The sequence below is a fragment of the Erythrolamprus reginae genome, chromosome 1 (genome assembly GCF_031021105.1).
Source record: "Erythrolamprus reginae isolate rEryReg1 chromosome 1, rEryReg1.hap1, whole genome shotgun sequence".
In the NCBI taxonomy this organism is placed as follows: Eukaryota; Metazoa; Chordata; class Lepidosauria; order Squamata; family Dipsadidae; genus Erythrolamprus; species Erythrolamprus reginae.
In genome coordinates, this window is record NC_091950.1 from 73,266,209 (window position 1) to 73,290,751 (window position 24,543).

At 37.1% G+C, this 24,543-nt stretch overlaps 1 protein-coding gene across 3 annotated transcripts in view; it reads right to left on the reverse strand.

Moving 5' to 3' along the window:
• NPAS3 (neuronal PAS domain protein 3) overlaps positions 1-24,543 on the reverse strand; it is an 826,368-nt gene that overhangs the window by 405,615 nt on the left and 396,210 nt on the right. For all 3 annotated transcript variants that reach the window (XM_070755787.1, XM_070755777.1, XM_070755797.1), the window contains one exon: positions 17,553-17,635. In XM_070755787.1, coding sequence (XP_070611888.1) covers positions 17,553-17,635 — 83 coding nt within the window. The remainder of the gene's footprint in view (positions 1-17,552; positions 17,636-24,543) is intronic.

Here is a 24,543-nt window from a genome sequence, read left to right on the forward strand (position 1 = left end):
GCCCTTCAGTGATCACATTTTCTCCCCTATTATACAGAGTCTCTCTCATTTTCTCCTGAAAACTGAGAACCTGCTTCATTGGTAATAGTCAGAAAATTGTTTCTCAGTTCCAACGCTGCAGTATATCTTTTATGTCCCTTGCTTCTAGTTGTAACTTATCCACAGAACTTGCCTTCCTAACTGTCTTCTTTATGAAAAATTGCTTCCATATCTGTTTCTTCTTATTTTAACTTAAAACCTCTTGAATAGCTTTTCTACTAGTCTTCTGTTCCTCAGTGAACAATATATAATTCTTCCCAGCCTCAGGGTTATCTCATTAGTCTTTTCTAATATCAGATATAATTTCTCCATTCTTCTATCTTTTTGTGTCAAAATTCATTTTTTATCCAACTCGCAGCTTCTTAAACTGGGCGCTCTTAATTTATTGCCTCTTTTAGCTCAGCATTCTTGCCTTGGGACTTCCTTTTTCTTAGGACTATTCCCAATTGTTCCTGTTTGAAATTTCAATCCACAGCCACCTGACAAGTTTTCCTTCCTTCCTGGAAGTTGATTTGTGAACACTTCTTTGATCATCACAATGCTTAATGCCTTGGTTGTTCCAGTATGGGATACTTTAAGGTTTAATGCCTCTCCCAGTTTTTAATTTGATTTATATGGATCTGCTTAGATCATGTGTGTCATTTATCAGTTGTGATGAGTTGTCATCAATATGCTGATGTCACTCAGCTGCTTTATGCTACCTTGGGTCACACTGGAGGTGACACAGAAAGGCTGTCAGGAACTGAATACGGCCTAAGGAACAATGACTAAATTTCTCCGAGTTGCTCTACATCAGTATGCAGGATACCAGATATCAAGAAATATTATTCTCAGGGATATCACTCTCAGTAGTTATTTTGGATGGATTATTTTGTGCTCCTCCTGAAGAAGTTGGTACATACATTGGGGGTCCCTCGTAGGATGAAAGTTATTGCTTTACAGTGTAAGCTGTGGCCAAGCTGTAGAGTTCATGCTCAACTTTTGCTGGTTTGCCAACTATGTCTACTTGGGCCAGAATGCCCTGGCATCACTAACTCATATCTTGATCGCTAAAAAATTTTTTTGGGGGGGGATACTGAGATGCACACACACACACACACACACTATGAGTCAGCCTTCAGCCTAAACTGAAGCGACAATAGTCCAGAATATAGCAATTTGGTAGTTCAATCCTACCTGTGCTGATAATAGGTTTCTAGGTCCAATTCAAAATATTGAACACTGGAATGTTCACCAGCTAGTTCAAGATTCTCAAAACTTTGCTATCCTAAAACCTGGAAAAACCACACAATGACCCAGCAAGCTACTGCCCTATAACTCTGCTGAGCATTTGCTATACACTTCTGGAATGATTAGTTTATAACAAGTTGCTAAGGTTGTCACTTCTTTCCAGGCTGGGTTTTGCACAAAAAGAAACTGCTGCAAGCAAGTTCTGGCTCTTAATTCATTTATTGAAGCTGGTTTCCAAAAAGGACTGAAACGTTGTGTGGCTTTTGTTGATTTGACTGCAGGTTTGACAGTTTGATGCTCAAGATGAAGAAAACTATTCTGTGTTTTAAAGTAACAAGACTTCTGAAGAACACATTGAAAAACCAAAACTTCAAGGTCACTAGTAAATTCTTTTTCATTAAGAATGGCTTGCCATGAAATCAGTTCTAACTCCACTCCTATTTAATGTATACTAGTGATTTACCAGAAGCCAACTCTGAAAATTTTTGCTATCCAAAAAAAGAATTTTGAGGAAGCAGAATACTTTCTTACTAAGGATCTGAGGTGACTAAGCCTATAATATTATAAGAAGTGGAGGCCATGCCCAAATAATACCTAAGTATGTGCCTTCTACCTACGCAATCGTTCATCAAGGAAAGAATTAAATCTATTGTTTTGTGGAATGTGGTTAAAACACAACTGCGGTCCAAATATCCAATAGTAATCATTGATCAATTCCTTGCATTTGGAAAACACCTTGAAGTAATGGGACCAATAAATTTAAATCAGGAACAACTTGATTAGGAAAATCGCAGGAACAGGCTGGGGAGTCAAGCAAAAACATTGCTTGTAGTGGCACCAGAGGTGGGCTTCACATAATTGAACAACTGGTTCAACTATTGCAGAACTGAAAATGCTCGCATATGCTCATTAGTGTGTCTTCCATGCTTGTGCATGGCTTCAAATACATATCAATTTTCTGCACAGGGCTTCCAGCACACTACACGTTGAGTAGATGAGGTGAGGTGCAGAAATCATCTGGGCTGCATGAGTAGGGCGAGCAAGCCAGATAGTAAAATATATACAACAGGATATTGTCAGGGCAGGTGGGCGGGCCCAGTTAGTGGTCAGAACTTCTGGTTCACCTGAACCAGTCCAAACCAGCGGCATCCCACCTCTGAGTGGCACAACCATTATTATATTCTGTCACTGAATAGTGTGCACCTGTATAGGGAAAAAGTTGTCATACCAATTGTTGTGAGTGTTCCTTGTCAGCCTTTGTAAATGTCAGATTCAGAGAAGGACAAAGACTTGGAAGCTGTCAATTACCCTGTCAATTTAAGAGAAGTGGGGGAGGATAGTGGTAATGAGAACTTAATAGAAAATCCATGGTACGATAATATGCATAGTAATGCTTCTTCAGATAATGGGGTGTAGTCCTTGGTTAAGCGCCAAAGTTAGGAGGTCAGAGAAAAGGAGGGATGAACTTGGGGGAAAGAGATTTTGAAATGCTATTCTGAGTGTGTAAATTAATTAATTACCTCACATCCGGAATTGACCGGAAATGATGGATGCTTTTCTGCAAAGTGAAATAGACAAGATGAATACTTTTGCCGTTTCTCCGAAGAAGTGAGTTTTTATATTGCATGATAAAACTGTTTTTAAGTAGTGTGAACCAATGTTCCCTCTAATTTTTTTTCGGGGTGGGCGGAAAAGTATAGTGTCTGAGCGGCAGTCCCCTTGGGACTGGGCGGCATAGAAAAATAAATAAATAAATAAATAATAAAATAAATAAATAAATAAAATCCCTACTTTTTATTAAAATAAATTAATAATAAAACAAAACAAAACTCTATTACTATTAAAACTAAAATAACCAGCAAATCCAAAAACATAACTATTAATAAAAACAGGTGAGGGCTGGGTTTTTTCCCCCTCTGTTATTATTTAAGTGCTTTTACCATATGCTTTAAATCAAGAATCACTTCTCTCTCTATTTCTCTCTCTTTCCTGTCATTCTCTGCCTCAATCATTTTCTCATTTCTCTTCCCCCTTTTTTTCTATCATTTCTCTCTCCCTCTCTCTTCCTTCCACTCCTCTCTCTCTTTTGCTTTCTTCCTCTCTCTCACTCTCTCTCACTCTTCCTTCCTCTCTCCTCTCTCACTCTTTCTTTCTTTCCCTCTCTCACTCTCCCTTCCTGTCTTCTCTCTCTCTCTCTTTCTTTCTCCCTTTCTTTCCTTCTCTCTTCCTTCCACTTTTTTCACTTTCTCTCTCTTTTCCTTCCTTCCCCTCTTCCCCTCCCTCTCTTTCTCCCTCTCTCCCTTTATATTTATCTCTTCTTTCCTTCCTCTCTTCCTCCCTTTCTCTCTCCCTCTCGTTCACTTTTCTCTCCCTTCCCTCCCTCCCTCCTTCTTTCCTCTCCTCTTTCCCTCCCTCTCTTTCCTTTCTCTCCACATCTCCGGCTTTGCTGACCAGCACAAGGCTAGAGCCAGCTGCCCGGGAAAACCAGGAAGGTCCTCCTGCCCCCCCCCCAGCCAAAAACACAACGGAGGTCTTCCACCACCAGGTTGAGCCTCGCGTTGCTCCACCTCGCTTCGCCTGTCATCCTGGACCTCCGTTGTGTTTTCGGGGGAGAGCGGCAGGAAAGCCCTGTGCCGGCCAGGAAAGCCGGGTTTGCTTTCCGTGAAAGCAGCGCGCCTTTTAAACACGCTGCTTTATTGCAACTCTTTCCTGGGTGGGGGGGGAGGAGGCCACTCCCCCCCCCCCCAGGAAAGAGGTGCAGGAAAGCAGCGTGTTTAAAAGGCGCGCTGCTTTCACGGAAAGCAAGCAGCTTCCGCGTGTTTCTTTCGTTGGAAGAGGAGAGGGAGCGGATCGGGCGGGGGCAGCGCCTTCTACTGCCGGCGCCTCCCCGCCCCCACCCCCCCCACGGCCTGGCAGGGGGATGGGGACTGCGCGCCCATGGAAAAGGGCGCGCGGGGTGGTATTTTGTGGTGCGGGCGCGCTCACGCACGCAGCCTACAGAAAACGGTGGTGTGAACCTGACCCGGAGATAAGGAGATGTTTGAAGTCGACAGCCTGTTCATTTAGAAATAATTTATGACTCTGTAGTTTCGCTTGTGAGTTTGGAATGCATTTTGCATGACGGAGATGTATACTAATGAATTCCAATGTGGAAGAAAGTAAATAAAGAAGTGTTATTTTGTAAATACCAGCCTGTAAAGGCTGCTTGGAGTAGCCAGCCAGACCAGAACACCAATAAGACTGATGTTCATCTTAATGACATAAAGAGAATAATATCTCACGAATGAAGGTGAATATACATGTCCCAGGATAATGATGCAGGAGCCAATCTGCATTTGTTAAGTTAGTAATATGGTTGTTAAGTGAATCTGGATTCCCCATTGACTTTGCTTGTCAGAAGGTTGCAAAAGCTAAGCACATGACCCCAGGACCCTGCAACCACAATAGCAGGCCAAGCATCTGACCGGAGATACTGCAATTGTCGTAAGTGTGGAAAAGTACTCCTAAGTCACTTTTTTCAGTGCCATTGTAACTTTGAGTGGTCACTAAATGAACTGTCGTTAAGTCGAGGACTACTGTACAGTCATACAATCTAGATGAAGAATGGCAATTAAGATGGGCAACAGATTATGCAGATCCAAAAAAATTGCTTTCAGGAATACAGTTGCCCTGAGAAATATAGAACCACCTGAATAGAATCAGGACAGGCCATGCCAGAACTAAGGCAAAATTTCTTTAGGTGGAGAATGACTAGATCATGCAATGTGACTGCGGTGTTCTGGAACAAACTATAATTCAAAAAAGTATCCTCGGGAAATTTCAAGACCCCTGAAATGATCTCAACACAACCACATCAGAAGCAGTTAGATGGTAGCTTCTTTGGATATTGAATTATAACATCAAGTGCAATTCTATGGCCACCATATTATGGTGATTTTAATGTGGTTTTAATGTAATTTTTGTCTCCTTTATTGTATTGTCCACTGTTCTGTCTGGGTCACTCCGGAAGCCAGTACCAACCCAAAAAGAGAATCCAGACACACCGATAAAAGGCGAAGGCAGTTTATAAAATTCAAGAAAAACACAGGTAACAGAAAATGTCCTTACAAACAGGAAAACGCTGTATCTTCAAATATATCCACGAAGACAAAAGTCCATGCAGCAATACAGGATTCTTGCTGCCAAGACGAGGCTGTAGATAGCAGACCTACACCTCCCACGGGTCTTCCAAACTGCTGGGCCACAAGCCAGGAACAGAGACGCCGAGAACAAAGCAGGACACCGTAACTCCAATTGATAACACTCCACATGGCTTCAAGGGCTTGCCTGCCTTTTAAACCCTGGTAAGGAGGACCACACCCAAGTCCAGCTGTTCCTAATTCAGTGCTGATAATACTTCTTTAATTGCTCCTTTCTTTGATCTGAATGTCTCTGTCGCATGTCAATGACGGCTTGTGCTTCATCATCTAATGACTCCAAGCTACTGGCTGGGGAGAGCCCCACCCCCACCCCCCGGGGCTCTCATGCTGTTCTCCTTCATCCCATTCCTGACTTTCCTCTCCCCCGTCCGACTGTTCAGCCCCCTCCTCTTCGCTGTCATCCTCCTCCGGGCATGGAGCCAGCAGAGACACAGCCGGTCCCTGAGCAGCCTCAGGCTGAACCACAACAGTCCACATACTCTTAATTTGTATATCAGTGATTGCTTGACCTCTATAAATGCCATAGGTTAAATAAATTAAAAAATATTGTTAATTTACAATGAGATAATCTCTAAAGGATCCTTCTGACTGATCAAATAGAAAACTTTCCATTATATGAAACGCATATGTTTTGATATCTCAAAAGAACTCTTTAAAATGGCTAAATTGTCTAGAACAGGTGTACTGTACTGCAAGTTTAATTGTAGTGAGTTTACATCATCCATATTTTGTCAAGCTGCTTCAGAATCATGTTTCAGTATTCTCCTTTTTTTCTCACTTCAGGAAGACAGTGTTAAAAGACATTTGCAAATACCTTTAGAGCATCTTTGTTGTTCTATTTTACATGAGCAAATAAACACTGAGGCTGAACAGAAGAATATCTAGTCAATATTTAAGATGTCAAAATCTACATAAAGAATTCCATTAATAAGACATTTCTGTTTCCCATTGCTTCATCCCTTATTTATTTTCAGAATTTCCATATTGTACATCAAAATATCATGGCAAAGACTAAGATAATAGTCTCTAGGATCATTCCCCGTGTTTATCATAAATAATACAAAAACTACAGATGTGGAAAGAAAACTGGATTCATTGGTTACATATATAGGAAGCACAGCATCTATATTGCTTCAGAATCATTGCCGAGTATTAAAATTAATTAAATCAAAATTAAATAAAATTAAAATTAAATAAATAAACAAATAGACAAATAATATTTTCATAAGGGGATTAAATAATAGTTTTATAAATAATGCAAGCCAAACAATCCTTAAGTAGTAAAGGGAATACAAGGCATCCATAGCAACATTTCCCAAAAATTCAGGAGGTGGCAGATATTGTTGGGAATTGTTTATTACTAGTTTCAAATATTTGCACTAGGAAGCAGAAAGTTTGCTTGAAGAAGTTTGTTTAGGTGGTTTTTTTTTTAAATCCCGAAATTCATTCCAGTTTTCCATTAGATCTTAAGGAAGATAATTTTACCACACTTGGTCCAGAAATGCCAGCGCTTTCCCTTTTAAAAAAATATGAGAAATAAGAGGGCACAGGGCTCTGCGGATTTAATAGCATCTTCAATCTACCACATTCTTTCCTTTCTAAGGTTAGGCACTGATAGCAGAGGACCAATGGTGGAGGAAACTTTTACTGTTATAATCAGAAGGAAAGAATTGGATCCAAAGAAATGTGTTCTAAGATTCAGAATTGCCTAAAGTATCACATGTCCTGCCTCTATCTAATTACCATATAAACCTGCGTATAAACCCATCTGCAGATAAGCCAACCCTCAAATTTTTCACCATGAAAAATATGCTAATCACAGATAAGCTGATCTGCATTTTTTTCATAGTATGTCACTTAAAAATTTGAGGGTCAGTTTATCTGCAGATGGGCATATTCACGAGTATATACAGGAAATATTGGTACTTAAAAAGAAGCATTGCTATGGATATTTGCAGATAAACCCATCTGTGGATAAGCCAAACCTGGTTTTGTGGCAATCTAAAACTTTCCGCATATCCACAAGTATATATAGTATCTGCTAAATAATTTGAAAATTAAGATACACATTAAATTTACAAATTCTAATTTATATGATATTTCTGAAAACTCTGAGATTTTTAGAAAGAAAGAATGCATTCATAAATTACAACATTTTAATCATCCTAAAATAATATTCCCAATTTCTATCCCATATAAAATCTCTTTTTTTAAGGAAATAATGAATGATTTTATATTGTCAATGTTTTAAGTAATCTACAGATATTTGCAAGGCAAAATCAACAGCAAATGACATTTCCATAAACACAGTAGTATATGTATGTAGCAGGGAATAAGAAAATCCCTTTACTACCTCAAAGAGGCTGCAAATAGTTCCCATTTCTATCCTTTGGGTCTAATGTAATGTAAGGAAATGTCAATTCAGACAGTATCAACCAATGCTGAAACTATATGTACCACGGTTGCAGCATAAAACACAGATTTTAAAGGATGCTACATCAAGTCTGTGTTGTAAAACTATTTTAAATTTGAATCTTGGAAGAGAGAATACAAGGAAACCAGGCAAAATCCAACATCAGGAGTCAGCACCAAAAGACCCAGTTGTGGCCCTGGTTGCAAAATGCCCACATCTGCCCTATAGTGTTCACTGAATATATTAATCCTGAGCAGAAATCACATAATTTCTGAAGCAACTTAGAAAAAAAGAAGTGTCCTTAATATATTCAAATCATTCTACCTAGATTAGGGTTCCTCAAACTCTTCAACTCATTAACCCCTTCATGAAGTTTCAGGTTGATCATTGATTCCTGCTCTTTTATTATATGAATATAATGTAATAAATGCCACTTTACCTAATAGTACTATGAATAACAATAACAACTCATCAACTCTTATGGTCAATAATGACCACTTTGGGAACCCTAACCCTGGTAAAATGAAACAGTAATTTTTCCTATGCTTCATATAAGAAGAATTAAGCAATGTTTTAAAAGCCAGTCGATCTATTTATTTATTCATTTGTTTGTTTATTTATTTACTTATTTGCTTACTTACTTACTCATTCATTCATTCATTCATTCATTCATTCATTCATTCATTCATTCATTAAAATTATATGCCGCCCCTCTTCATGGACTCGGGCAGCTCACAACATTTCAATTAAAAATACAGTATAAAAAGCACATCTAAATTCAATTAACATAAATAATTAATTTAAAATATTTTTTAAAAGCTAAACATTTAAAAATCAAACATTCAAATACACACTACAACATCCTACACATTCACTGGCCAGAAGCTGGGGTCTACTGACCCCAATCCTGGCGGCATAAATACTTTTTCAAATTCTTAGGAAAGGCAAAGAGGGTAGGAGCAGTGCGAATCTCTGGGGGGAGTTGATTCCAGAGGGTCCATGCCCCCACAGAGAAGGCTCTTCCCCTAGGACCCGCCAAGTGATATTGTCTAGTTGATGGGATCTGGAGAAGGCCAACTCTGTGGCACCTAACAGGACGCTGGGATTCTTGCGGCAGACCATAGTAATTCAATCTATGCACCATATAAATAGAGGTTTTATATGCACCATGTAAACTTTGGGGTTGTATAGCAGCTTTATTATGATTTTTAATGGGACCACTTCTTGGAATGAAATAAATGGCAAATGCAGAGATAGCACTGCAAACAAATGAAGTCTATGTATGTCTGACTCTTACATTCAGATTGCCTTTCAAATGCCATGAAAATTATCATTAAAAAGAACAGTGGGAACTTTTAAGATTTGTAGGAATGCATAGTGGTGAAATATCAAATAATATTTTAAGTCTCCCAAAGCTACATTATGCAAAGATGAGCGGCAAACAAAATTTAAATCAACAAACAAAAAATATTTGTTTGTGATGAATTTCTATTGCATTTTTTTGTCTGAAGACAATGTTTACATACACACATGCACACACATACTATACACAAACACACACACACACACACTGCTCAAAAAAAATAAAGGGAACACTGGAACAACATAATATAACTCCAAGTGAATCAAACTTCTGTAAAATCAAACTGTCCACTTAGGAAGCAACACTGATTGACAATCAATTTCACATGCTGTTGTGTACATTCAACTCTGTACAGAACTAGGTATTCAATGAGAATATTTCATTCATTCAAATCTAGGATGAGTTCTTTGAGTGTTCCCTTTATTTTTGGAGCAGTATACATACATACATACATACATACATACACACATACACACACACACACACACACACACAGATATATGAGTTTTTTCTGTAAAATAAATATATAAAATAAAATATAAGTATAAATATAAAATATACAAAGAAAACACTAAAAAAATTAGTAATAAAACTAATGTCAACATTGTTCACGTTAATATGATAAACAAAATCATAGTGGAAGAAGATGGGGCTTTTCAATATTCCTGCACAATGACAAAGCAAAGTCTCAATCCATCTCCTCCAGCTGTATTCTGCATTGTTTAAGGGCCACAGAAGGAAAGGTTGTCTCCAATATGCTAACCACTAGTGTCAGAATGACCAATTCAGCATTGTGCTGTAAATTCCAGTTCTCTTGGGTGTGCCACAATGCATATGCAATGGCAGAATACATTGCGATGCTGCTTTCACTTTAACCCCCTGGCTTTCCCTACGTGTGCTTTGCTGTCAACTAGAGAAGGAGCTCTAAAACTGCCTCTTTATATGAACCTGTTCCCTAGTGATCTAAGTAACTTAAGAAGTTAATAGTATGAGATGCAGTTCCTCAGATAGTCAGTATCCAAGCCATTTAGCATTTTAACACATGACTGGCTCTATAAAACTAAGCAACAAAGGACATAAGAGGATAATGCCATAATTTATAGTGATCAGACTACCTATTCAGAAAGTATAATGTATTTGGGAGAAAAATTGTAAAAGTAAAATAAATCAGTGAATAAAATATTCTAATTCTGGTTTAGTATAAATTTGCAAGTTGATATAGGAAAAAATAAAGAACTGCTACAGACCAATCAGGACATTTATTTTATTACCACAGTACAGTACATCTGTGAGATAAAAGTTACATTATTATGTAGCACTTTTCCTAGGGACATGTGCAGCTACATTTTAAATGAAATTTGGCAATTGATTGTTATAGCAGCTTACTTTATTAAGTGAAAAGCGAAAAGAAAAGAAATCATTTACTGTATCAAGTTTATATCAAGCGGCTGAGTGGCTTGCAATATTCAACATTGCTGTAAGCTTAGAGTTTCAGGAATGGGGCTTGGTTTTGCTACTACCGGCACTGTCGGAATGGGCATTCGATGGCTCCCTTTCTTGTATTTTACCTGCACACAAAACCATTCAGGAAGTACTTACTGTGGAAACTAATTAATTTGTTGAGATGGATTTAATTGCTATTCTTTCTTTATATTAATATCTTTTCATTGTGGTTTCTTTTTAAAAAAGTTTATGCTCAATTGCAATTTGTTTCCATATTAATTGTTTTATTATCTACCTTGGCTCAATGTCATTATCGTTAGCTATCTTGTGCACAAATTTAGTGAAATGAAAGGACAGTAATTCAACAAATGAACTATTTTAAGGATTTCAAGGATTGTTCTAAGACAGTTATTTACAAGGACTGTGCAATGTATTCCACAGTTCATGAATAGTTCAGATAGACTCCTTATCCTTGCTCTCTGTGAAATTCAATATACAGATTCTTGTAAAAACTCACATTTTATTGAGAGGCACTTTTTTAATAATATGGATGGATGTATAGAAGGTATGAAGGAAGGAGACAGAGAGAGCAAAATGGGAGGAGAGAAAGGGAAAGAGAAATAAAGCAAGAAAGCAAGAGAGAGAAAGGGGTGGAGGGGAGTGGGAGAGAGGGAAGGAAGGAAGGAAGGAAGGAAGGAAGGTTGGTTGGTTTTCAGGGATCCTGCTTGAATTAACAACAACGATGAAAGTTTCTATAGATTTAGATGGTTTTTCCAGTAGCTTTCAAAGATAGCTGAAGCAGAAATATTATTGAGTTTGGCAATAATGTATACTCTGGTTAAATCCATATATATCAAAATCTATGTGATCTGGATGTTAAAGTGTATTAATATGTATTTAACACATGCTTGGAAGGGTAATGTGCATAAAGTTCCATGGTGCTAATGAATCACTTGCTGTATTCAGTCAGGACTATTGCAACTGTAGCTCCTGCATCTGCATAACATCTACATAATATTTTTAGGAATATATAAGCAGAACCCCAAAACAGTACAGGCAATCCTTGAGTTATGACCACAACTGAATCCAAAGTCTATGTTGCTAAGTGAAACATTTGTTTTGCCTGTTTTACAACTTTCCTTGCCCTAATTGTTAAGTGAATCATTGCAAAGATTAAGTTAGTAATATACTGTAGTTGTTAAGTGAATCTGGATTTCCCATTGACTTTACTTGTTGCAAAGTCACAAAAGCTGATCATGTGACCCCGGAACACCATCATAAATAGGAAAAAGTTGCCAAGATCTGAGTTTTGATCATGTGAGCATTGGGGATGATACATGATACAATGGTCATGTGAAAAAAGATCATAAGTCACTTTTTTCAGTTACTAAACAAACTATTGTAAGTCAAGGACTACCTATATTCTAAATGCCAGTTTAGGAAACAATATTTAAATAAAAATCTAATAAGGTGAGTATCCAGATACATAAAAGGTATTTTACATACAATGCTGGAAGTATATAGATGCCCACATTGTTTGTCTCTCATGTAACACCATCATCAAATACTATCAAATTGATATCCTTTTTGCCCTATTCTATCTTCGATTTCTCTTGCAGGCTTTTCTGTCTGTAAATGTTCTCCTTTGGTTACTAGAGTGCTTCTTTTAGACTTCACTGATAGCATCCTATTTGTCAACTCAAGCCTTGAAAAAGCAAAGCCCTGGGAAGGAGCTGAGTGAGATGCCTGTTAAACATGCTGTTCTAAATAATATTCAAAAAATCAAAGCATCACATATGCTGTAACCTCTATATTGTACTGTATTTAGTTATGTAATAAATATATTTATTCCTACTCTGTACTTAGGTTTTATGATAATTGCCTAGAATCCTAGATTGCAGATAGGAACATTATCTTTGAGTCCTGCTTTTATTCACAATTTCAAACAACTTTCTAAATAGTTATTTCCCTTAACTCAGCAGTCATAATGTGTGGTATACCAAAGTATTATTTTACGGATACAGGAATCAGGCCAACATAAATAATATATTGGCTTTTAAGCACCATTGTACTTTTGCCACATGTGTAGTCATTAGCAAGGTTATGGTGGTGTATAAAATGATAACCATCCAACGATCAACACTTCATAATGTCTACAATTTAAGTAGCAGTACAGTAAACCTCACTTGATTGTTTTACAGTATAACATTCTAAGATATGCCTTTTGGTTTAAGACATTCAAAATGCAACATTTAAATATGCAGAATTATCTTGAGTTGTTCATATGTGAACTTAAAAGCCATGCAACACAGGAAAATTAAGTAATTATGCCTCCAAGTTATTTACTGCAATTAAGCTCATTTATCATATGCAAATTAGTGCAAACTGGTCTCATTAGTTACTAAATTACTCAATATGAGCTGAACAATGTAGCACTCCAGTTTGTAATGAAAAATCCCTGTAGAGGCAAGCAGGATCAATTAAGCTAATTTGCATATGCAAATATATTGTCTCACTTTTAGTTTTCCCCATATTTAATCTTACATTTTCTGGTCATTCTTGATTATATTAAAAGGATGAGGTCAATCAATGTCTTCATTGTAATTTTGAGTCTTTATACAACTTCATAAAGAAAAAGACTGCAATTCAGATTGCCTATTTTTCTATCAGCATATTGATCTATTTTTTCATAGAATAATCAAAATAAATGCCATGATACTATATTTTAAATTGTTTTTTCGTAGCTATGGTTAATAAATTTTACCTGACAGTGAAGACAAAGTCAATAAGGTGTTGGAACAAAAACTGAAAAAAATGTATATTGGTTAATTACTTTATTTTCAACAAACTCTTCCTATTATGAATTCAATCAGAGTTTGTCAGTTATATTGTATGTGGCAATTCCTTTTCCTGGTGTTATGTTATTGAATAATATTTCTTTGACCCAAAGATGGCTGACTTCAATTGTTGTTTGATTATATCATTTGTTTCTGACACACACATAAACTAAATGAATTATTTGCATCTCTTTACTACAAAAGATACAGGATTTATCTTATACTGACTTACTCAGGGACATGGAGGTACTCTGCCGATAATGTAAACTTGGATTTTCAAACAAACTTTAATGCCCATCAAACGCTCTTGGGTAAACTTAGGAATCAAAGGATAAGACATATTCTTCTGTAGACTACTAACTGAATGCAAATGACAGGAATAACATTTCTTTTTCTCTTCTGGGAAATATTTTTTAACTTGTTTTAACTTGTTCACAAACAATCCTGAGTAATTAGTAAGTATTAAGTAAGTATTATCTATGGCCAACTTTCTGGATGATACCAAACCGTGTGAAGATCAAGTGATTGTGCTCCAGACAGATATCTTTAAACTAAATGAATTATACACCAAAATGTGCTTCAATGTAAATATAAAACATTTATATTTATATGCTGGAGCTCAACCAGCTATTATTATTATTATTATTATTATTATTATTATTATTATTATTATTATTATTATTATTATTGCACACTGGATCTGAGCAGTCTGTAACTAACTGGGAAAATTATCTTGATGGGGTCATAATGGATTGCTTAATGAAGATGTCAACTGAGCAACAGTCATGGATAAGGAAAAGTCCATGCTAATGAGCATCAGAGGTAGATTAAAAAAAGAAAAAAGCTCACATCGTAATGTCTTTATGTTCATTTGTGATACCATCACTTGGAGTACCATGTACAGTTCAAGTCACCATATTTGGAAAAGAAGCTGAGCAAAATTCAAAGGGGAGCAATCAAAATAAAAAGAACCCCCCCCCCAATACTTTTCTTATAAGAAAACATTAGAATACTTGGAGTCTGCAGCTTACAAGAATGGTGAACAATGGCGATTAAGGACTAAAAGGCACACATACAATTTTCTCACTAGTACCAGGAGTCAATCAATGAGGCCAGAAGGAAGAAGATTCAGAACAGACAAAATGAACCCCTTCACACAACACACAATTAACCCAAGGTGGGTTTCAAAATTTTTAGCAAGGGGTGCTCTGCCTGGTTGCTGGGTGGGCATGGACATGGTGATCATGGCCTAGCTGGCCTCCTGAACCACGGTGAGGGGAGAAGGTTTCCTTGAGCCTCTGGGAGGGAAAAATGGCATCTCCAGGCTCCGGAGGCACCTTTTTAAATAGGCCTGTTTTTCATTCTCCTCAAGTCTCTGTGCACACCCTGCAGTTATCTGCATCCAAAACAGGCTGCATGGGATCTCCTGGGAGCGATGTGGTGGGTGGGCCCAGCCAAGAGTGAGATTTGGGGGTTCTCCAAAATGCACAGAAACATAGCTAGAGGTTCTCCCGAACCCCTGAGAACACCCAAGAGTGAATGCACTGATATCAACCATGTAGAGGGACTGGCCCAAGATAACCCAACTGGCTTTGTGATCAGGCAGAACTAAAACTCAATGATTCCCAATGCCTAGCCTTTACTACTACACCAAACTGCTTTCAAATAACTTAGATGGCTTTAAATGGAGACTGGATACATTCATGAAGAAGTCTATCAAAGGATACCAAGATCCAAAACTACTCCTAGATTGGATGCTGCATATGTCCAACCAATGTTTACAAGGAAATAATGATGCCACAGACATAATCAGGAGAACTCTTTTTATTTATTTATTATGAATAAATTGTTAAATGGATATTTATTATAAATAAATGGATATTTATTTATTATAAATAAATGGATATTTATTTATTATAAATAAATGGATATTTATTTATTTGTTAAATTTATATGCTGTCCATCTAACTATTGAGCAAGTGTGGATAGCATAGACATTTATCAAATAATAAAAATACCTTTTTATGATTTTATGTACATGATTTTTTGTACTTTCCAAACTCTCACATTATTTTTAATACTATTAAATATAAATATAAATAAAACAAATTTAAAAACATGATTATAGTGGTTTTTAAAATTATTTTTGTTTTGTTTTGAATTACTTGTAATATACAGTGGTACTTCTACCCAAGAACGCCTCTACTTACTAACTTTTCTAGATAAGAACTGGGTGTTCAAGATTTTTTTGCCTCTTCTCAAGAAACATTTTCCACTTACAAACCCGAGCCTCCAAAACTGTAACCAGAAAAGGCAGGAAGAAGCCCATATGAGGCCTCTCTAGGAATCTCCTGGGAGGAAACAGGGTCAGAAAAAGCGGGGAGAAACCTCAGTGGGGCCTCTCTAGGAATCCACAGTCAGCCAGATGTTTAGAATGGATTTGGCATTTTTATCCATCTTCAAGTCCCTCCCAAGGACTTGGGATAGGCAGATATTATTGTTTGATGATACTAAAGGTTATTTTTGTCACGGTTGATTACATAGTCATTATTAGTAATACTACTGGTAATAAATCAAACAACATCTCCTTCCCTCCTCCTTTAGAACAGTCAAACTGTATCAAATCACATTCAACTAAAACCAGTATAAACTTTTGAAATGTATGCAAAATATTATTATGATCACACACAAAATAAATCTATTCAAGATAAATCTTTACCAAGATCACATGTGTAAAAAATCCATCATTTTGATGAATAAAAATCATTACAATCATCATGGTTTTCTTGAGAAACTTACTTTGACAATCATTTTGCCAATTATTGTTCAACAAGTCACCAAAAACATAAAACATAAAGATCTTAGCAAAGAAGGATAGAAAACTCAGAGAAGGGGACATTGTCTTGTCTTATTTATAATATAGTGTAACACATTTATTAGGACACCTGAATTCAGCCCTTTTTTTAAACTTAAAGTAATATATTCTTCTGGATGCAAAGTGATCCAAATGAGATTCTACTAGGAATCTTGTGTCAGAACAACATGAAAACACATGGCTGACGCATAACGTTTGTTAAGATAATGTCTTCAATAGATACTACTAACAGAAACTTGGAGGAACACTACATTGTTTATCTAAAGTGTTAAAGGCATGCTACTTTTTAAAGGAATATAAATATCACAATGAATAGAACAGTTGAAGCAATAGTGCTGAGAAACTACAGCAGGTGGAGAAAAATGAAAATCTACATGTGAACAAGATTAAAAAAATGTTTTTCACAAAATACTTAATACTTAAATACCATATTTTTCAGAGTATAAAACACGCCTTTCCCCCCTAAAAGTGACTGAAAATTTGGGTGCATCTTATACTCTAAATGTAGCTTTTTCAAAGCTTTTTTTTCCAGCCCTAATGAGATGATAACGATCTTCCCGACTCTTCCTGGCTGCAGGCTTGTTTTCATTGCTACTCCCTTCCAAAAAGTTTTTTTCAGCCGTAATGAAGAGCTAACGATCATTGCTACTCTGAAGAAGGGATTTTTTCCCCCAGCCCTAAGTCTTTGCAGGCTTGTTTTCATTGCTACTCCCCCTGAATAAGATTTTTTTTCAGCCCTAACCAGGGGATGAAATAATCTGAAGCTAGCCAGACTAAGGAAGTTAACCAGATGAATACATGGTAGGTAGATTTCCACCCCTATTTTCCTCTCCCAAAACAAAGGTGTGTCTTATACTCCAAAAATATAGCATATACAGACATTTTGGGAAACCAACAGCTATTGCACAACGTAACACAACCAATATGCTGAGTTTTAAATTATTACAGTCCAAATAATACTTGCCCTCCCTCTTTCATTAACCATTCACTTAAAAAAAGAATATGTAAACAAAACCTCGCTGTATAGGCTCTAATAGTAATAGCAATATCTAAATATCTGACAGGTGTCTGATATCTTGCTACTAAATATGTTAAACTTTTTATTTGTGCTTTTTTTTCTTTTTGTTTTGTTTTATAAAGCCAATGCTTTTACCTGTAAAATGTGACTTCCCAAATGTGACTCAAATACGTCAGTAGCAACGGCACTGGGGCTTCTCCTGCGCTGGGCACCTATAACTGAATAAAAAAGGGATTATGTTGCAATCTCTGCACATTTAGTCACAATGCATCCCAATTTAGGTTGTTATTATTATTTATTAATATTTTATACAATCTTAACATTTGAAAAAATATAATTAGGGAAAAATATAATTCTATGAAGAACAAAAGAACCCTAATTCTCCACTTTCTTTCTTTCTATGGAAGACTGTTTTCAAAGGTTGTTCAATATTCCAGACACAGGTCACTTACACATGTACAGTGTTCCCTCGCTTTTCGCGGGGGATGCGTTCAAAGACCGCCCGCGAAAGTTGAATTTCCGCGAAGTACAGATGCGGAAGTAAATACACTATTTTTGGCTATGAACAGTATCACAAGCCTTCCCTTAACACTTTAAACCCCTAAATTGCAATTTTCCATTCCCTTAGCAACCATTCAGATTATTACTTACTTATTACTTACTTATTACTTACTTATTACTTACTTACTTATACTAATTACTTATTTATTAAAGTTTATTAAAAAAATATTTATTAAAGGCAGATGAAAGTTTGGCAATGACATATGACATCATCAGGTGGGAAAAACCGTGGTATAGGGAAAAAACCCACAAAGTCTTTTTTAAATTAATATTTTTGAAAAACCGTGGTATAGACTTTCCGCGAAGTTCGAACCCGCAAAAATCGAGGGAACACTGTATAATCAAAATCAATTTATACAAGCTCCAGAATTTACCTAACTTGATACAAAGTTGAATTATTATACTCAAGCATACTTATTTTGCTATTGTTATATTGATCAGTTATAGAAGAACAGAAGAGAAACAAAGCATCTTGAGACTATAAACATCTTTCCTTGGTTGAGCAATATACCCACCTACCAAAAAAAAAAAATTCACACACACAAAAAAACCCTGAAGTTTTTTATTAGCTTGATTCTATCAAATGATTTGGGTGGGGTGGGGTGGGGGGTGCAAAACTGAGAAAATTATAACCTTGAAAAGTTAATAAAATATATCCTATAAAACAGTTTCAACCTTTGTTTGAAGAAGTACATTTCAATGACAGCACTGTCAAAAAGTGTTTTAGGACTGCAGGAAATAAAAATACAGAAGAAACCCAAACAGTAGTCCTGACAGAAGTGAATGTCTGTAGCTCTAATGTTTCAGAAAGCAACATTACCAAACTAGGCAATATCTTCAGTGCAAACAGTGTGGTTAATATTTAGTAAGTCAATATAAAATATTTTTATATATTAAATAAGAAGGAATATGTACAATCTTCCAAGCCAAACACTAGGAACATTAAATATATGGTTCTCACATGGGAAATGAAATTATCAATTCCTCATTTACAATATGATCACAATATAGAATTCCTCTGCTGCTTATGGCAACACATGTCAATTGAATATCAACTTTTTCCCCCCTGGCATGGATTAAATTATAAAATTTGCTAGTATATATTTTTTTATTTGTTAAGATTGTGATTCTTATCTCTCCTATGATTGCAATTTAAGCGTTGTTTTAATAACCCTAAAAGTACAATTGAGAATGCACCATATTTTGCTCTAATTTTGGTGAACTCTTTAATGCAGCTATATATTGTATTTTTAAAGTTCAGCTACTGCCTCTCTTGTGCAAATGAAACAAAGATATGATGAAAAGATAGAAAGATAAGTTTTGGGGAAAATAAAATTATCTGTATTTCTTTTCTAAATAACATTTGCTCATGAAATGCTTTCTCTCCTGGCGAAGAGATATCTTACAAAAGAAAATAAAACAAAGCAAGCTTGCCCTTTTTGGGCACGGTTTGCCCTTTTTTTCTAGGAAGAGGAGAAATTTTTCCTCAATTTTTCAAAGGAAGGCCTTTCAGAGGCCATGGCACTAATGTTGAAAATGCCCAGTGGAATTAATTTTATCATTAATATCTTCTCTTGGATTGCAATTGAAATGTGGGTATACACACACGCACACACACACACACACACGCATACATACATACATACATACATACATACATACATATATATGAAGGTCTTGGCATATTCGGATTTCTTCCCGTGTAAGTTCTAGAGATTTCTGGCGACGTTTCGACGAGGTCCCACTCGTCATTTTCAGGCTGGTGCTTTCGGTTTTGTGCTCGGGCAAACAATGCATGATTTGAGCTGCCGTCTCTCTATAAATACCGGTGGGTGGGTGTGGAGGGCTGGCTCAGCTGTGGCAAGTGGGTTGGCTGGCTGTGTTGAAACATCCTGATTAGTTGGTGGGGTAACACCTAGAGTAATTGATGTAGTTGATGTATGCAGATTAGTTGATGTTTGCAGATTAGGGGTGACATCCTGAGTAGTTGTTGCAATTGGTGCCTGCAGATTAGTCAGCTGTTTTGTAATGTATGTCTGTGGTGTAACATCCCAGGTTTCGGTTTGGCTCTGAGTTTGTGGCCTGGCCATGTGTTTATGGCAATTGTCAGTTTGTATTGTGTGTGTGTCGGAGAGGGGTGCATCAGTTGGAGGCACCGCTGTGGCTTGGCTTCTGGGTGGTGGTTGCATTTTGTCTGTGGGGTGGGTATGGGTTTGGGTCTAGTGAGGTTGACTGGTGGTGGCATCCTGTGTTGTTCTAGGTCTGATGTCAGTTTTGTGGCTGAAATTCATTTGTTGATTAGGGGTAGTTTCCAGATGTCTGGTAGGCAGGAGGTATCATCACATTTATTCATATTGTGGGGGTGTTTTGCTATTTCAAAGGCTTCCATAATTGTTCTTTTGTTGAAGTGTTTGGTTTTGGAAATTAATTTAGTTCTTTCAAAATCAATTTCATGTCCAATTGGAAAAGGAAGTTTTTTCTTCTTTTCTGACTGCATTCTTGTGGCGATACATGCATTTATTCTCCTATTAGTTTGTCCAATATATGTGGCTGGGCAGATTTTGCATGGTATTTCATAGACGCCTTGGTTTTTTAGCCGGATATCACGAAAACTGACACCAGACTCAAAACAACATGGGACGCCACCACCAATCACCCTCACCAGACCCACAGCCAACCAACCTGCAGCAGCTGAGCCAGCACTCCATACCTACCCACCGGTATTTATAGAGGGACAGCAGCTCATACCACACTTTGTTCGCCCAAGCACAGAGCTGAAAGCACCAGCTTGAAGATGACGAGTTGGACCTCGGAGAAATATTGCCAAGATTCCATCAATCTTACACAGGAAAAGACCCGAATATGCCAAGACACATATGTAAATCTCCATCTATCCTTTCATATGTCCTTTCACACATAAGCACACAATGAGCTGTACCAGAGTTGTGGTGGTAGGTTAGAAAACAATGCAACGTCCTCCCCGTGCCTCACATTTTCCCTGTTGCCAGCCAATCTTTTCTGCAGCTGGTTTGCACAAAATACATTGAGATGGCTACTAAAACTGTTTCTTAGATGCTATGGAATATCTCCACAAACATTTGTTTCCATATGTTGCTTACTTAGTTTCCTAAAAGTGTTACTTTTGGGGGGAGGGACAGGAAATTAATCAAAAGCAGATGCCACCAAATTTATAAAAGATTAAACAGTTCTAAAAGTATAAGTATGTTGCAATAAGGAATTGCACTAATATCCTTAACAATAATAAAGAATATAAAAAATGGACCGTGCTACACTCGTATGTCTTGGTTTGTCTTACCCATTGGGGTCAGAAAAAAAAGAGCTTTTGTTATTAGGCAGATACATGCTGAAATGTAAAGATTATACTACTAATACTGTATATGCAGCTAAACACAAAATGTGGCATGAAACAATAATATAAGCAGCAGTGAAGTATCTTCCTATCTCCAGTAACAAAATTAGATATCACAAAAAAGCTTCCTTTATGCCTCTCAATATCAGCAGAGATTATCCTATTAATATGGAACTCAAATATATATATGATCTTCCATTTCAATGCAGGAGAATTGTTAGTACATTAACTGGTCCTTTCTTGGCAGTAAACAGACAAAATCTTGTAAATAAAAAAGCTCAGAGTATATGTTCTCAGACCTGCAAAAAATGTTAGATTGGAATAAATCTTCTATATCTGCAAGTTTATTACATTACTGGAAGAAATATCATTGCAAAAGCTCTTATTATACACATATTGAATCCAGTGACAACACTCATTGCTTAATGGCAAACACAACAAAAAAGTATCTCGGCCAATCTGTTCAGTATCTGCTACTGAAAGGCAGTGGGGTTTTTTCTGGAATCAGCCAGTAATCAATTGATCAATCTAGTGAGATGAAATTCTAGAGAAATGATTTGTAAGAGGCATTTGCATTATCAGTGCCCAAAGACATATGACATCCACTAAGAGTAGACAAGGGATATTGGTTTGAAAATCTAGCATTTTGGATATTTCTTTTAATTTCTTTATAGGGAACACTGCACTTCTTATATCCAGCAACAAATTTCCCGCTGAAGTAATGTATTACCCTAAAACTTAGAGAAGCTTAATGCTCTAAATCCAACACTTACATACATATGTACATACAACTGTATTTCTTGTTATTTGCTATACTTAACATAGGGTCATTTATTAACATGTCTTATTGTCTTTTTTTATCATTACTTTCTATGTTATATTTATATAAGCTACTACCCTATACTTGATTGACAAAAATAAATAAATAAGTATAAACGTTTTTTTAAAAAAAGATGCCAAAACCTTTGAGTTTAGGCAACATCAAAGAAAGATCAGCCAATTTCCAATGCTCTGAAAGATGATTCCATTCCAATGATATTAAATATGTTTACAAAACATTATTTTAAAATATTTAAATTTTAATAACTGGAGCAGTGAATAATTGGGCAATGAGTTTGAAAAAGAGGTACAGCTAATCGGTTAGAGAGAGCTGGTTACTACATGATCTGTGATTGGTTGCTGTGAATGAAAAGGGGGAGGTTCCTTTTTTCCACGTCTTTCTTCCTCTGTGTGTTATATGTGTGCTCTTTGTAGTTTATCTCTTGATGTTCCTGCTGTATTGATTTACCCGACGATGTTCCTGTTTGCCTATCTTATTTAATGTAAATATATTTATTATTGTTGTTGTTATTATTTATTTATTTATTTATTTTATTTATTAGATTTGTATACCGCCCCTCTCCGTAGACTCGGTATATAAAACTGCAAGTTTTTTGTTTTCTTAAAAAATATAGTTTATTTATAAATATAATGAAAAAAAGGAAAAAGGAAAACAGGGGAGGGGCAGTGGGGAAAAGAGGGAAGGGATACAAAATCGAGCAGTTAAGATAAGGAGTACAGTTATACATTGTAAGCTATAGGTATAAATTTTATATACTGCAAGTATATAAAACTGCAAGTTTGTGTCGGTGTCTCTGACTCCATTTGGACATCCGCTGTGCAAATTCACATTAGTAGGTGAGAAAAATAAAACAAAACACCAGGCCTTAGCACTAATGCAGAGGAAAACTGTGAAATCTCAGAGCCCAACTCAAAAGTCCATCCAACTAAAAGAGTGTAGTTGGATTGCAGACACTGAAAAGAACCAAAGAGACAGGGCATAGAAGAGCTTGTCATGATGTTTCACCATTCAAAATGACAGCGCCGGACTTACCCGGCAGGCAGGCTTTGCTGGAGGGACCGGGAGACACGGTCCCTCATGGCGGCCGCCATCTTGGATCCCGGGCAAAGTCTCGCGATGCGAGACTTCGCTCGGGAGATCGGGGCCTGATTGGCCAGGCCCCTGATTGGTCCGGGCGGGGCCTGCTTGCCCTATATAAGGGCGAGCAGGCCCGGGGCTCTTCCTTTTCGCCCGGACCAAGCTACAGAGCAGACACCCGCCCGCCCTCCACTATTTTGCAGTGTGCTTAGGGGTCGCCCTTAGGGGGCCGAATGGGAATTTTTTGCAGTTCTGCCTCTTAGCTGAGCTGTTTTTTCGCCCATTCCACACTGGGGTGATGGCTGTGCGGTTAGGGGGTGCTTGCATTAATTAGGTTAATTGGCTTACCTTTGGTCATTTGGGTAGGCAGGTTAGGGGCGGAAAATTGGGTGGTTTAGCAACCGCGCGTTCTCCCTTGGGCATCTTTGGGGATGATTGACAGGTTCTCTGCAAGCTCATGGAGGGAGTTTCTGCCTGAGCAGCTGGGGGGAACCTGTCTTTGGGTCCTGCACCTTTAATTCCCCGATTCGGGTTAGCCGGTGGGACCCCCCTCATGCACAGCATGGCAGAAAAGGTCACAGGTGACGGCCTGGCCCTCACCTGGACCTTGCATCGAGATACGCCCATGTGTTGCCCAGGAATGTTTACTGGCATAACGTCATTTCCGCCCCGGAAGTATTTGTTTGACCCTGCAGGTCCAGTTCCGGGTCATAGTTGTTTATGCTAATTTATGCAAAGTATTTGAATAAATTATGCAAATTTATGTTAATAAAAATGACCCAATTTTAAATCCAGCTCTGGTGTCCGTGTCGTTACTCCGTCTCTCCAGCAATTAATTTGACTGAATCCCAGAGGGACTCTTTTCTAAGCATATATATATTTACAATATGGCTGACCTGGAAGTGAACATTACTGAACTCAACATTACATACTTTTGATATGCAATGATCATGGAGAAGACAGAGCAAATGGATGAGGAAAAATAGATGGTTTTAGCATCAACTGTAACTATCTGCTATGAATTTTGCTCTCTTGGCTATAAAAATATTAAAACACATCTCTTCATAAATGTTTTAACTGTTTACTCCAGTCAGGGCAAAATGAACCACAATCACACAGCATATTACATTCAATTAAATAGAATTGCCAGGAAATAATTTGTGTTGGTATCTGGAAGACAACAACTGGCATTCTTTCCTTCTTTCTCTATGAACTCAAATCCCCATAATCAAGCATAAAACAAACATGGTCAAGAAAATCCTTTCTTTCTTTTGGTT